Here is a 15427-nt window from a genome sequence, read left to right on the forward strand (position 1 = left end):
AAAGGGGTTACTACAAATCAGTTATGGTTTTTTTTATTCCACAGTTTTGCATTGAGCAAACAGAACAAGAAACTGAACCTGATGCTTGCTTACTTTCTGCCTGTCATGCCAGTCTCTTCATTCACTCAATTAATTGACAGAGAGCAAATGCTCACCTATGGCCTTGATCTTGACTGATGTGCATTAGTGTGAATAAGGCGATGGCCATTGGCTTCACAATACAAAGTCAGTGGCAAGACTGGCTTTTAAAGCATTTGTGACGTTCCTACATTGAGTCTTACTCATCCTCAAAAGGCACACCAGCCCCTAGGTGTGACTTTTTTAAGATTGTGTGGTGAGACAAATTCAAGGCATGATCTAGCTTTACAAAGAAATCTGTGAACAGTGTAAGCATTTCACCTGTAGGTAGTGCATGCCCTCAGTCTAGAGCTGAGTTTTAGTGTTTGCAGAAATTGATGAATTAGTTCCCTGTATCTAATACTTCACTGCTTTTTTTTATTATTACTATTTTTTTACTGAGAATTTCTTTCTTTGCCCCTTTCTTCCTCATTCACCTATTTTATATTGAATATCAGTTACAGGGTTTGAGTTCAGACTACTAGTTTTAGCTGAGAAGGATAACAGCAGAGGACATCTATGTTTTGAAAAAACAGAAAGGATTGCTGCTGTTGTATGAAAAGGAGAAGGATGTTGGGGTTTTTTCCCTTTATTTTACAACCTAATCCTTATTTAGTATCTGTCGCAATGCAACATATGCAATATGTTATTACACTGATACTAGTATTACCACATTTCTGTATGGTAATTTTTCACTGGATGATTTCTCCTGGTGGAACTGTTTCATGAAACTATAAAAAACACTTTTTCTTCAGTACATATAGGTGATATTTATGTGATTTTCTTCTTTTAGCTGTGAATTCTGAGAGCAGACAGGATTTCTTTTACCTGTATAAAATGTGTGTGTGTATATATGCCTCTGCAAGCCAAATTGCCAGACAAGAAATATCCCTTTTGGGGTTAAAATATTGTGGAATATTTAATGACTAGGTTCCAAAATACAGTTATGAAAATTGATCAGTTACATTTCAGACATTTCTGCTGGCAGGCTATAGACAATCATCTGTATTGCTTTGGTGTTGATGCTGGAAATATATTATTCATGTCATGGCATCCATTGCTGGCAGTTGCAATTTTGGTTGCAATTATTTTTACCTTGGAGTTAACCAGTTGTGCTTATGATCTGCTTGCAAATGGTATTTGGATTGTTTATATTTCTGGTAATAGGATGGATTCAGCCATTGCAAAGGTCTCAAAATAACCACAAAACTGAGTACTATCCTTACCATATGGTTTGCATTATACATAGTGTAGTTCTGCTATGTGAAATAGTATCAGAAAAGTGCACCTTTTGAATAAGATTCTAAGTACAGTCATGGGAAATCTTATTTGGTCATAGTATTTGTCCTGAGTTGCTGTCTAGTTTTACCTCCTCCAGAAAAAAATGAAAATCTTATAGCAAACAGAATGCATGAGTCTCTTGCCTCTTCTTTACATGTAACTGAACATTATCTTCAGAAAGAGAAGTTTTCCATACAGAAAATGTGTGTGTTTTGGTTACCAACTTTGTCTTCAGCCTTTGTGTGTTTCATAGTCTTCTGTTTTGAGAAGACAGAAGATAGCATTTTGGGGAAGTAATGTTGCAAGACCTTGGACTGGCATGATGAATTTTGTACATCTGTAGGTGAAATGCAGTCCTTTTGCCAGCTGTGGATGGATGCAGCATTTTTTTGTCTCAATGGCTTCTTGCAGTTTAGAGCAAAAAAATAAGTTTGAAAGGTTGAAATCTTTTTGTTCTAAAATCTTGAGATATGCAGTAACTAGGAATAGTAGTTCTTTTATTAAAGCTATGGAGGTTTTTTTACCTGAATAAAATAGTTTTAATTGCAAAATAAAATCTTTAGGTCGCTTCTTGATTCTAGTTTAGTATGTAGCATGTTTAGGGTAGCTTTATTTATCTCTTCCATTGATTTTTAAACATACTGGATGGGGTTTTTTTAATCCATTTAATTCCAGTGAAAAATTGAAAGTCAGTGAAACTTTGGTTTGTGTTTAGGCTATTTGTATGTGATACAGTCCACATGCGTCTTTAACCTTTAAACTTTTACATTTTAATTCTCATTCTTCCTTCGTACAGGTATAAACTTATGGAATGATACTGGGTAGATTTTACAATCCTGTATTTGTGAAGGACAGTACATATACAGTTGGCATTTATCTTGTTTCTAAAACTGACTTAATTATTTGGTTTGAGCTGGTATCAATAGTCACAGAGATAAACTGACTGATAGTCTTTACCTCTGTGGAGGGACATTGTCATAACCTTGGCCGGTGGTCAGATGCCCACCAAGCTGCTCTCTCATTCCCGCTCCTGAACAGGACAAGGGGAGAAAATAAGATTCATAGGTTCATGAGATCATGAGATCAAGACAGGGCGGTGGCTCACCAATTACCGCTGCAGGCAAAACAAACTCAACTTGAGGAAAATTAATTTAATATATTGCCAATTAAAAATAGAGTAGGATAGTGAGAAACAAACACAAAAACTAAAACACTGTCCTCCCACCCCACTCTTCCCAGGTCCAACTTCACTCCTTTGTTCCCAACTCCTCTCCTTCCTCCCGCGCAGCGGCACAGGGGGACAGGGAATGGGGGTTGTGGTCAGTTCATCACACGGTGTCTCTGCCGCTCCTTCCTCCTCAGGGGGAGGACTCCTCACACTCTGCCCTGCTCCAGCCTGGGGTCCCTCCCATGGGAGACAGTCCTCCACCAACTTCTCCAACGTGAGTCCTTCCCATGGGCTGCAGTTCTTCACCAACTGCTCCAGCGTGGGTCCCTCCCACGGGGTGCAGTCCTTCAGGAGCAAACTGCTCCAGCATGGATCCCCCACGGGGGTCACAAGTCCTGCCAGCAAACCTGCTCTGGCGTGGGCTCCTCTCTCCATGGGGCCCAGGTCCTGCCAGGATCCTGCTCCATCATGGGCTTCCCACGGGGTCACAACCTCCTTTGGGCACCTCCACCTGCTCCGGTGTGGGGCCCTCCACAGGCTACAGGTGGATATCTGCTCCATCATGGACCTCCATGGGCTGCAGGGGGACAGCCTGCTGCACCGTGGTCTTCTCCAAGGGCAGCAGGCTAATCTCTGCTCCGGTACCTGGAGTATCTCCTCCCCCATCTTGGTGTCTGCAGGGCTGTTTCTCTCACATATTCCCACTCCTCTCTCTGGCTACAGTTGCTGTTGCACATTTTATTTTTTCCCCCTTCTTAACTCAGTTATCCCAGAGGCGCTACTACTGTGGCTGATAGGCTTGGCCTTGACCAGCGGCGGGACCATCTTGGAGCCGGCTGGCATTGGCTCTGTCAGGCGTAGGGGAAGCTTCTAGCAGCTTCTCACAGGAAGCTTCTCATCCCTGTTATCCCGCCTCTGCCCCACTATTAAAACGTTGCCATGCAAGTCCATTACAGTGAGAGTGCACTTTGCCACAAGTAAGATGTAATGTCACGTTAAAGCATAACATTTAGCTGTTGGAGTGAGTGCAGAGGAGGGCCATGAAGCTGATCAGAGGGCTGGAGCACCTCTCCTATGAGGACAGGCTGAGAGAGTTGGCGCTGTTCAGCATGGAGAAAAGAAGGCTCCGGGGAGGTCTAATTGCAGCTTAGCAGTACCCAAAGGGGCCTACAGGAAAGATGGTGAGGGACTGTTTACAACGGCATGTAGTGATAGGACAAGGGGTAATGGGTTTAAACTGAAAGAGAGTAGATTTAGATTAGATGTTAGGAAGAAATTCTTTCCTGTTAGAGTTGTGATGCACTGGAACAGGTTGCCCAGAGAGGTTGTGGATGCCCCATCCCTGGAAGTGTTCAAGGCCAGGTTGGATGAGGCTTTGGGCAACATGGTCTGGTGGAAGGTGTCCGTGCCCATGGCAGGGGGGTTGGAACTAGATGGTCTTTGAGGTCCCTTCCAACCCAAACCATTCTATGATTCTATAAACCTTAAAATAATATACTGATATTCAATGTTTCTGTTAAGAAAGCAAAATCTCTAATGTGGAAAAGAATCTGTCGACTTGAATGTGTCATGCCGTTTCACAACAGCTAATTCCTTTCATTGCAAGGATTTTGTCTGATGTTAGTGGTTCCCTCTAAGAATAAATTCAGCATTTGGGAGTTGTGCAAAATGAAAAGCTTCCAGTTAGTTTCACATTATAGCCACTTCTTTTCGTCATATCAATTTGGACTGAGGGCTTTATTCTGTTTTTACCTTTTTGTAGCCATCTCCTTTCACACTGTCTCACTCAAGTCTAACAGCCACAGTGAGAGCCCATAAGAGGTAGCTGAGGGTCTTCTTACATGCTGCCTTCCTCTCCAGTTTCTCCTTCCCAGAATTTCCTTCTCATATTGCAAGGAGCAGAAATATCCTAACACATTAAAGAAATGTGTGGGGTTTTTCTTTTTTTCCATTTAAGACTACAGTTATGCTTAATAGTCCTTCACCTTCAGCAACTTGATAAGAAATAAAAATATACTTTTCCATCTCTTTCAGCTTAAAACTGTAGATTTGCCTCCTGGTTCTTCTTCTAATAACTTTTCAAGAACAGGTGTCTTAAGGTCAGCTTTGTTCTTGGGTGGGGCGTTATGAAGGAGATTAATGACTAAGGTTTTGTTTGCCAATAAGTATAACACCTGCAGAAAAGCATTTTGTTCAAACTCCTTATCCTAGGACATTCTTAACTGTATATGTATGTTTCATACAGTGATTTTATTTTGACCTACACAGCTGGCTTCATTATCCATAAACATACTTCTTGGCAGTTGCTATATGAATAAACTGGGCTTCCATTTTTTTTTTTTTCTTTCAGACATTTCCTTTTCTTAGGTACAAGTACTAGAAGGATTTAATTTGCTTCCATAATACTTCTGTAGTGCCTCACATTATATAAAAATGCATTATAATTTTATTTTTTCAGCTTCCTTTAAAATAGCTTCCCCTTTTACTCCTGTTGTACTAGTCTGTAGTGGTGATGCACACCTTCATTTTAGTTGGGATTAAGAAAGTAATGAGGAATTTATTGTGTTTGATATTCTGAATTTTAAGCTCCAATTTATTCAGAATTACATATTGAATTTTCCAGCCAAATTTCTTGCTTTGCAAGAGAGTTTTCTCTTCTTTTTCCCTTGCTGTGAAGCCCCTGATAATCAGTACACATTGATATAATTCTGGTTTTTGCCTTGGTTACTGTTTTTGGGGAAGTGCACTGGCAGGCTGACGAGAGAGAAATTATCCATCTGTAAAGCATTGACTGCATTGTGTATTAGTCTACTTGTATGGAGAAGTGGAAATAAAGCGTGGTTGGATTTTGTTTTCTGTGCACAGCGTGATTCTCAGTTCTTTTCTGCCTTCTTGAGCAGAGGAAAACTACAGTCACAGAAGTTACTGTGTTCAGGGCAGTAAATTAGTAGCATCCTTAAGAGAAGATACATCATTAGTGCAGCTATGGTTGCAGGGTCATGAGGGTGCTCAACCGCTTGGGTCTTTACACCTATATTGAACTTCAGGAAGGACCCAGTGATGCTGAATCAAGTACTTTTGACTTCCAGTTCAAGTACCACTGTTGTGGTTTAACCTGGCCTGCAGCTAAAACAACCACACAGCCGTTCGCTCACTCCCCCTCCCCCTGCCCAGTGGGATGGGGGAGAGAATCAAAAAGAAAAGAAAGGCAAAACTTGTGGGTTGAGATGAAGACGGTTTAATAGGACAGAAAGAAAGGATAGTAATAAAGGAAGATAATAATAATAATAGTAATAGAATATACAAAACAAGTGAAGTACAGCACAATTTCCCACCAACCGAAGCCAATGCTCAGCTAGTTCCTGAGTCATGCTGCCACCCAGCCAACCCCCCAGTTATATACAGAGCATGACATCATATGGTATGGAATATCCCTTTGGCCAGTTTGGATCAGCTGTCCTGACTCTGTCCTCTCGCAGCTCCTTGGGCACCCGCCACCTTCGCGTTGGCAGGGCAGTATGAGAAGCTGAAAAGTCCCTGACTGCTTGGCAACCACTAAAAACATCCATGTGTTATCAACATTATTCTCATCCTAAATCCAAAACACAGCACTATACCAGCTGCTAGGAAAAAAAGGAACTCTATCCCTGCCAAAATCAAGAAAACCACTTATCTATTCTCCCTAAAAATCGAAAAGGCTTCTTCATAACAGCTAATCATTGCAAGGATTTTGTCTGATGTTAGTGGTTCCCTCTAAGAATAAATTCAGCATTTGGGAGTTGTGCAAAATGAAAAGCTTCCAATTAGTTTCACATTATAGCCACTTCTTTTTGTCATATCAATTTGGACTGAGGGCTTTATTCTGTTTTTACCTTTTTGTAGCCATCTCCTTTCACACTGTCTCACTCAAGTCTAACAGCCACAGTGAGAGCCCATAAGAGGTAGCTGAGGGGCTTCTTACATGCTGCCTTCCTCTCCAGTTTCTCCTTCCCAGGAGTTCCATGAAATGATAAGTTTTCGATTCTCAAAGAAGTAAGGAGGTGGGTCACCAGAACTGACACCTTGGGCTTCGGGAGGGCACACTTTGGCCTGTTTAGGAGACTGGTTGGCAGAGTCCCTTGGGAGGCAGTCCTGAAGGGCAAAGGAGTCCAGGAAAGCTGGACATTCTTCAAAAAGGAAATCTTAAAGGCACAGGAGCAGGCCGTCCTCATGTGCCAAAAGACAGGCTGGCAGGAAGGAAGACTGGCCTGGCTGAACACGGAACTTTGGCTGGAACTCAGGAAAAAAAGTAGAGTTTATGGCCTTTGGAAGAAGGGGTAGGCAACTCAGGGGAACTACAAGGATGTCGTGAGGTTATGCAGCAAGAAAATTAGAAGGGCCTAGCAAGCAAGTCCTGTGAGGAGCGGCTGAGGGAACAGGGATTGTTTAGCCTGGAGAAAAGGAGGCTGAGGGGAGACCTGATCTCTCTCTACAACTACCTGGAAGGAGGTTGTAGCCAGGTGGGTGTTGGCCTCTTCTCCCAAGTTACAAGAGGAAATGGCCTCAAGTTGCACCAGGGGAGGTTTAGATTGAATGTTAGGAAAGATTTCTTCACCAAAAGTGTTGTCAAACACTGGAACAGGCTGCCCAGGGAAGTGGTTGAATCACCAACCTGGAGGTATTTAAAAGATGTGTAGATGTGGTACTTAGGGCCATGGTTTAGTGGTGGACTTGGTAGTGCTAGGTTTATGGTTGGACTCTGTGATCTTAGAGGTTTTTTCCAACCTAAACAATTCTATGATACAGAGAGTAGACATGGCAAATCATATTTAGCTTTTAGAATGAAGTTATAAAAGACTGTACAAGTTAAATGTTTTCAGTAATCTAACAACTATATTAAACCATTTCTGTGTGGTTTTGATTCTATAGTAGATAATCCGTTTCTCTTTTCTTAATTAGGTCTTTACTACTGTGCTGACTCACCCAAAATGTCCATAGAAGAATAATGGAAGCCCCTGAATACCTTGATTTGGATGAAATAGATTTTAGTGATGATATATCGGTAAGTACAAGTCTTATTTTATTTGCTGAAGTTGAGTCATTCTTAGAAATCTCAATCCTGATACATCAAACAACACTATTGTTAGAAGCAACGTTCCTTTTTACTGCTACATATATAGGAATGCTTAAATAGGTTGAATCTAGAATAAAATAAGGTGTTTTGTAAGGGAAATCTTTAATGAGCTTGGAAGGAAAACTTGATTCCTGTCCTTCAGGAAGTGAAAATAACTCGCAAATCAAATTAATAAATGAGTTTTATTTCTCGGTTGCTTGTCTACTGTATTGTCTTGAATGACTTATCTGTTCTGTTATAATGCTAGCCTTAGACACCAAAATGGTAAGTTTACCTTTTTTGTAATTGAATGCATTTCAGTTGTAAAAGATCTGCCTCTTTCACCTCTGAATTGCTCCTTTTTCATGTAAGTTGTTACTCTGCCCTTTCCACCAGTAGCCATCTCCAAATACATAAAAATTTACCAGTAGGTGTAATGTAGCTACCTATGACATGGTAGAGTACAGAAGGAGGCAGAAAGACTTTATGGGATTCATAGACAGCACTGATCCTTAGTGTCACAACTAAAACAACTGCAGCTGTAACTGCAAGCAAAAAACTGGTCATCTACATTGTTAGTGGTTCTTATAGGAAGCATTGATACAGTATATTCTATTATTCATAATAACACTCCTACTGCCAGTGTTGCTGCTTTTTGTGTAACAGGGTTGCTAATATGTTGTATGTCTGATTAACAATGGACTTGAATACATAAATCCGCTATAAGAAAATTATTAATTCAATTTTCAGATGTGCCACCATCTCTTTCCACTTTCTTCATAATTTTATAATTTTTTTTTTTTTTTTTAAAAGGGGTTGGTTTTCCCTTTTGCATTTGGGACTCTTGATTCATTTTAAAACATTCCAGATGCTTTATTCACAGACAGATTCCTTTCTGAGAGGATTTTATTTTTACCTATTGTAACATTGAATTTTTATTAAAGAGGAGTATGGCAAATGCCCAAAATATTACAAGACCATGAGCCAATTTTGAGTGAATACCTTATTCTGGGCAACTTTCTTTTTATTACTGTTATTTGCTAGATCATGTCCTGGTATCTGTTTCTATACTCAATTTTGTAAAACTGTAAAACGTAATAGATGTAACCTCTCCATGTCTCTCCCATTGTGGCTGTTGCTGCATACTGGTGGGTTAGGTTACTCACTTTTCCGCTGAACAGCTCAGGCTGCCTGTTTTAATAGGCTGTTCTTTCGTTGGAGACTGAACCTTGAATAAAAAACCAGCACAAATTACAGAGGTAGAAGTTTTACTCCCTGCTTTAGCAGGTAAGAGAACAACGGATTTGTTGCCAGAATCCAGATTAACAAGAGAATTCATGGTTATTCTAGTGCTCTACTCATATCTCACCATATACAGTTTAGAGATACCTGACCTTCACTTTTTATCATTAGCCTGTCATGGAAAGAGCAGCTGCACAGCATCAGTGTTAGCAATTTATAGTGTTCCTGTTAGCCCCCTGGTTCTAATCCAGTCCAGAAAAGAACTGACTAAAAATAATGGCAGCAAGAAGGCTGTTAAAATGATGCACTTATAAAAGTACATGAGTTAGAAAGCCACTGTGTATAGTCCAGACGCTTGTAGACCATTTCAGCCAAAATGAGCAAAATATAATAGACAGAAAATAGACAGGAATTTGTTTTAAAAGGCAAATAGATATGTGAGTGAGTTAGTGGGTTTGGATTCTTTTTTTGTCTTTGTTGTTGTTTACATTGCATTTGTACATAATAAAATTAAACTGTACATTTCTTCAAAATCAAAGACTCATAGAATGGTTTTGGTTGGAAGGGACCTTCAAAGGTCATCTACTTCCAGCCCCCCTGTCATGGGCAGGAAAATCTTTCACTAGATCAAGTTGCTCAGGGCTCCATTTTGATAGGTTGGTGTTGGCTGGCCACCAGGTGCCCACCAAGCTGCTCTGTCACTCCCCCTCCATCAACAAGGTGGGGAGAAAAATACAACAAAAAGCTCATAGGTCAAGGTAAGGACAGGGAGATCACTCACCAATTACCATGACAGGCAAAATAGGCTAGACTTGGGGATGTTGATTTAATTTATTGCCAATCAAACAGCATAGGATAAAGAAAAATAAGAACATCTAAAAACACCTTTCCCCCACCCCTCCCTTCCTCCAAGGGTCAACTTTACTCCTGAGTTCTCTACCTTCCCGCTGCAATCAGCAGAGGTGAACAGGGAACATGTGGTCAGTTCATAACACTTCCTCTCTGCTGCTCCTTCCACCTCACACTGCTTTCCTGCTCCAGCATGGGGTCCCTCCCATGGGATGCAGTCCTTCCCAAACAGCTCCTGCATGGGTCCTTTCCACAGGGTGCATTCAGGAATAGACTGCTCCAGCATGTGTCCCCCATGAGGTCTCAAGTCCTGCCAGAAACCTTCTCCTGTGTGGGCTCCTCTCCACAGGCCACAGCTCCTTCCAGGAACCTGCTCCAGCATGGACTCACCACAGGGTGCAGATTTCTTCAGGGCTCATCCACCTGCTTTGGCGTGAAGTCCTCCACGGGCTTCAGGGTGGATACCTGCTCTACCATGGTCTTCTCCATGGGCTGCAGCAGGATCTCCACTCCAATGCCTGGAGCTTTCCTTGTCCTCGTTATTCACTAACATTGGTGTCTACATAATTGTTTCTCTCACATTTTCGCATTCCTCTCTTGCAGCTGCTGTTGTGTTGCAATTAGTGATTTAGGATCCTGCCAACTATGCCAATTTGTCGCAAATTGATTTTGCACAATTTTGAAGTAGCAGCAATTTAAGATCTATTAACTCTATTATGGTAAATGACAAGATTAACTTGTATGATATTTAATGACACTCGATTATCAGCCAATTAAAAATAAGTGATTCAACAAAATTTGTTGTAATCAAAATTTTGCAACTTAGTTAAAGATTTGAAAATGGCAAGGTTCACATGAGACTCATGACAGAATTTTCTAAATCAAATCACATACACATAAATACATACAGGTACAAACACAGATACAGATACAGATACGGACACAGAGTTTAACCTATGATCAAGATTTTTCTCTTTTCATGAATTGTGAATTAATCACTTTTTCATCAGCGTTTGTCAGTGGACAGGCTTTGAGCCTGTTTCCTTCGTCAGCCTCTATTAGTGGACGATCTTCGAATCCTTGTGAAATCTGCCCTGAGAGGTGTCCCAGTTCAGGGGGAGGCACTGGGTCACAGCCTGCTGTGATTCCAGAGAGCTCAAAGGATCTCAGGAAGCAGAGAAAGCCAACCCCAGAAAGCCAACCATATGCTAGAAACCCAACTGTATCCTCGGCTGCATCAAAACCAGCATGGTCAGCAGGTCGAGGGAGGTGATTCTGCCCCTCCACGCTCATGAGACCCCACCTGGAGTACTGCGTCCAGCTCTGGAGGCCCCAGTACAAGAAAGACATTGAACTGTTGGAGTGAGTCCAGAGAAGGGCCACGAAGCTGATCAGAGGGCTGGAGCACCTCTCCTGTGAGGACAGGCTGAGAGAGTTGGCGCTGTTCAGCATGGAGAAAAGAAGGCTCCGGGGAGGTCTAATTGCGGCTTACCAGTACCCAAAGGGGCCTACAGGAAAGATGGAGAGGGACTGTTTACAACGGCATGTAGTGATAGGACAAGGGGTAATGGGTTTAAACTGAAAGAGAGTAGATTTAGATTAGATGTTAGGAAGAAATTCTTTCCTGTTAGAGTTGTGATGCACTGGAACAGGTTGCCCAGAGAGGCTGTGGATGCCCCATCCCTGGAAGTGTTCAAGGCCAGGCTGGATGGGGCTTTGGGCAACATGGTCTGGTGGAAGGTGTCCATGCCCATGGCAGGGGGGTTGGAACTAGCTGATATTTAAAGTCCCTTCCAACCCAAACCATTCTATGATTCTATGATTCTATGATCACTATTTATAGGATTGCAAGATGATTGACTTTGGTTAGGTTTTTTTTCATAGAATCACAAATTAGACACAAGGATGTTGCGTGGGACTGTGCCAGAGGCTTTACCGAAGTTGAGATAGATGACGTCCGTAGCTCTTGTCACTCCATTGTAGAAGGCCACTAGATGAGTCAGGCACTGTCTGCCCTTTGTGAAGCCATGTTGCCTGTCTCTAATCATCTCTCTGTCATCCATATGTTTCAGCATAAATTCCAGGACGATCTGTTCCGCAGTCTTACTGAGCACTGAGGTGAGGCTGACTGGTAGTTCCCAGGGTCCTGCTTTTTACCCTTTTTAAAAATGGACATGATATTCCCTTTTTTCCAGTCGCTAGAGACTTGGCCTGACTACTATGACTTTTCAAATATGATTGAAAGTGGCTTAGCAAGTAAATCAAGCAATTCCTTCAGGGCCCTGGAATGCAAATATGATGCTTATTTAGCAAACTTAGATGATACTATTCCAGATCCATCTGGTATAGAATATATGAGCGTAGTTTAGATAGCTGTATAGGTTTCTGGGACTCCTGTTTATATTAAACAAAAATAATATTCTGTCTGCAATGATGTTAAGCAACCAAGCTGAATAATTTAATTTATTTCTTCATGAATAACTACTCACAGAAAGGAAGACAAAAAAATTACTACCTTTAAGTTGCATTAAATGATAGATACACTATAAAATTAAAAGCATGTTTTAAATTTTCCCCTTAGTACTCTCTATTTTGCCCATAAATTTGTTCCTGCTTGTAAGTTGTATGCTACTGTTATGGTTACCTGAAGTTTTCCTAATCCTTTAATTAAAATGCAGGATTTCTGTTGCACTGGAAAACTGTGTAAATTGAAACTATTTTATTTCTTGGTTTACAGAAATAATAACACATGAGCAGAGCTCCTAGTGATAGATATTTGTAAACTGTTTGGGCTTGAGTGTATAGATTATTGCTCTGATTGTTCAGATAGCTCTGTATGGATAAAAGACTGGCTCAGTGGTGCCAAAAGGACTGGGCCTTAATTGAAAGTTTGTGAAATGTATGGAATATTCCATTGGCCAGTTTGGGTCAGCTGTCCTGGCTGTGCTCCCTCCTGGCTTCTTAAGATGTTGATCACAGCCATTAAGTGAGAAGTTTATTTTGGGGGTGTTATTTCTCACAGGCACTGTGCCAGTCTAATCCCTTTCTTCTACTTTTTTGCCCTGGAGCTGCTTAAATTAACACTACTATTAAGAAAAATCTTCCTGCGGCCTCAGGCCAAGTATTGTTGCTTTACTTGTTCTCAGTGTAGCTTACTACTCCCAGATGAATGTCTAGCAAAAAGTGTGGTGTTGCACAGTTATAAATGATTAAGCAAATGTAATATACAGGGAATTTAATGGGATTTGAATATTAATGAAACAGGGTTTTTTACACTATAGCAAATAAACTGAAATGAGACTGTTAGATGGCTTACAGTAATAATAAGGCTTGGAAACAAATTAGCTATAATGAAGGAAGGTGTCTGTTTTCTCTAAGTGGAAACAAGGAGCTGTGCATTTAAGAGCAGGACACAGTCACTGGTTGTCTTGATCCAGTGGAGGTGCATTTGTTGAGTTTTGATACTGACCTAGTTGGAGCATGACATGGTCCTTAGTGTTTTGGGGGTGTCATGGTTCTGATGACATGGTCTAAGAGTCACACTACGTGTCCAGCTTTGCACTTTGACTCCATTTCAGGAGACATTAAAGGTATGGTCTACAACAGAATGTTAAAAAATGCTTTTTAATTCACAATTTTTTTTGCTATTTTGTATATACATTTCTATGCTACTACTTGTGATCCGGTATTTCTTCTTTCTGATACTTCTCAGGCACAAATGAGTCTGCAAGTGGCAAACAAGTAGCACAAGACAGAATGGCCTTGCTAGACATTGAAGTGGTTTTTTCCCATGTATTGGGTTTAAAATTCATTGCATTAAAATTTGAGAACCATGTGACATTTAAAAGGTTAACATTTGCATTCATTCAAATTCTGTAGTGCAGTTCTACATGACAAGCAAATGTGTTGCATGGTAAGGGATGTTTGTTTTCCCCTGAATTAAGTGTCTGTTGAAGAAAATTGGGAATCTCTTGCAGTTGCGTGGAATACATATTACTGCCTCTTGTCTGTTGTTTGCTGTTCATACTGTTCTTCCATCTTACAAAGTTCTTAAGGGGTTTGCTGAAATTCACTGTCAGGTTCAACATAGGCATGCCTTAAATGCAGAAAAAGAACCCAAACCTCAACCAGCAATCAAAAATGCCATTATATGCATTAGCCTGGAAAGAAACCCTTAGTTTTGTTACTGAATTTCACGTCAACCACAACACACTTCTATTAAATAACAAAGATCACAGTAAGCATTGACTAACAAAGCAATATCTGATGCTCTTAGCTCTCATAGTGTCATGTACGCCTTTGGGCATGGCCCTCAACTCTGGTTGACTTGGTTACTCTAATGGTGGAATGAGAGAAATGGAGTTTAATTTTGTATGTAAAACATTTTAAGATTATTGAATGAAAAGTGAGACATCATGAATTTTAAATGCCATTGGATAACCAATGAGTCTAAAATTGTGTTCTAGGGAAGGGTTGCAATCTCAACCTCTTTTGCTGTCTCTCTGCAATACCTCTAGTAACCTTGAAATTTTTGGTTGAAGAAAAGCTAACAAACATTACTCATAGATCAGAGCTGGAGCTAGAGTATGAGAGAAAGTAGTTATAGAGGGAAGAGCTGGCAATGGAATGTGCTTATGATTGGGAAAGGTCCATTTTGAAGAGTAATATTAGTTGCTTCCTGGACCAAAAGCCAGTTCTTCACATCTTCACCACAATACAGATGGCTGAAATGCAAATGCGCAGAAGTCTTTTTGAGGACAGAGGTGAGTAGGAGGAAATCTGTTAATGAAATCCAAATCAATATGCTTAAAATGCATAATCAAATTTATAACATTTAATAGGTTTTTGGTGGTGGCAGGTGGTAACTGAATATTTTTTAGTACAATGTTGAAACAGAAAAAAAATCTATTCTTCCGGAAAAGAACAGGAGAAAAGACAAAAAGAAAAATGGCTTTGTGCTCTTGAGGTTGTCTGACAAAACACATAGCAATGGAGTACAAAAGGTCTCATTCTAATTGAGTTACAAACTGTGTAATAGTTTAAACTGCACCAGCTGGTCTTGTGAAGCTACCATATTCCTTGGAGACATGTTCCTTGGATTGTCTTAAGAATCTTACTAGACCAGTTCAATATTGCCTTCTGAGTCTTCGTGCCGAAATAGCAAGATGTATAGCTTAGCAGCTCAATCTTTATTAAACAATAACTAGACTGAAGCACACCACATGGTGTTTGTGCATGTATGTGTTTAACTTGTATTAATTTGTATTTAGTAGCATCTTTCTCCCTGTCTCTGCTCTTCTGCTCTTTGTTGCTCTAGGCTGTCACATCCTGGTGCAGTCACAGCCTTATAGACAACCCCTTGTTTAATAGGGATTGGAGTCACTGGGTAGGTCTGTGGAATGCTGCTACACATTTTAATTAATAAGTTCAGTGCTGAACGTGGGAATACTTATGAGGGATTCTTGTTGTAGTTGAGGTTTCTCAATACACCCCTGAATCAGGTCAGCAAGGGAGAAAGTAGGGCATGGGAGGTTTCTGAGGCTTAATAAAGTAACGACAATCAGTTGAGCAACAGACTTAAACTTGCACCAGAGAAGTAAATTACTTCTGCAATTGGTCACATGAGGTCAACTTTAGATTATTTTGAAGTAGCTTGCCATCAAACTTTGAATGACAAA

At 40.6% G+C, this 15427-nt stretch overlaps 1 protein-coding gene across 6 annotated transcripts in view; it reads left to right on the plus strand.

Annotated features, from left to right (window-relative positions):
• Nucleotides 1-15427, plus strand: part of SNCAIP (synuclein alpha interacting protein) — a 93678-nt gene that overhangs the window by 27565 nt on the left and 50686 nt on the right. For all 6 annotated transcript variants that reach the window (XM_075739812.1, XM_075739815.1, XM_075739811.1 and 3 more), the window contains exon 2: nt 7505-7607. In XM_075739812.1, coding sequence (XP_075595927.1) covers nt 7551-7607 — 57 coding nt within the window. In that variant the 5' untranslated portion in view covers nt 7505-7550. The remainder of the gene's footprint in view (nt 1-7504; nt 7608-15427) is intronic.

The sequence above is a fragment of the Balearica regulorum genome, chromosome Z, assembly GCF_011004875.1.
Source record: "Balearica regulorum gibbericeps isolate bBalReg1 chromosome Z, bBalReg1.pri, whole genome shotgun sequence".
In the NCBI taxonomy this organism is placed as follows: Eukaryota; Metazoa; Chordata; class Aves; order Gruiformes; family Gruidae; genus Balearica; species Balearica regulorum.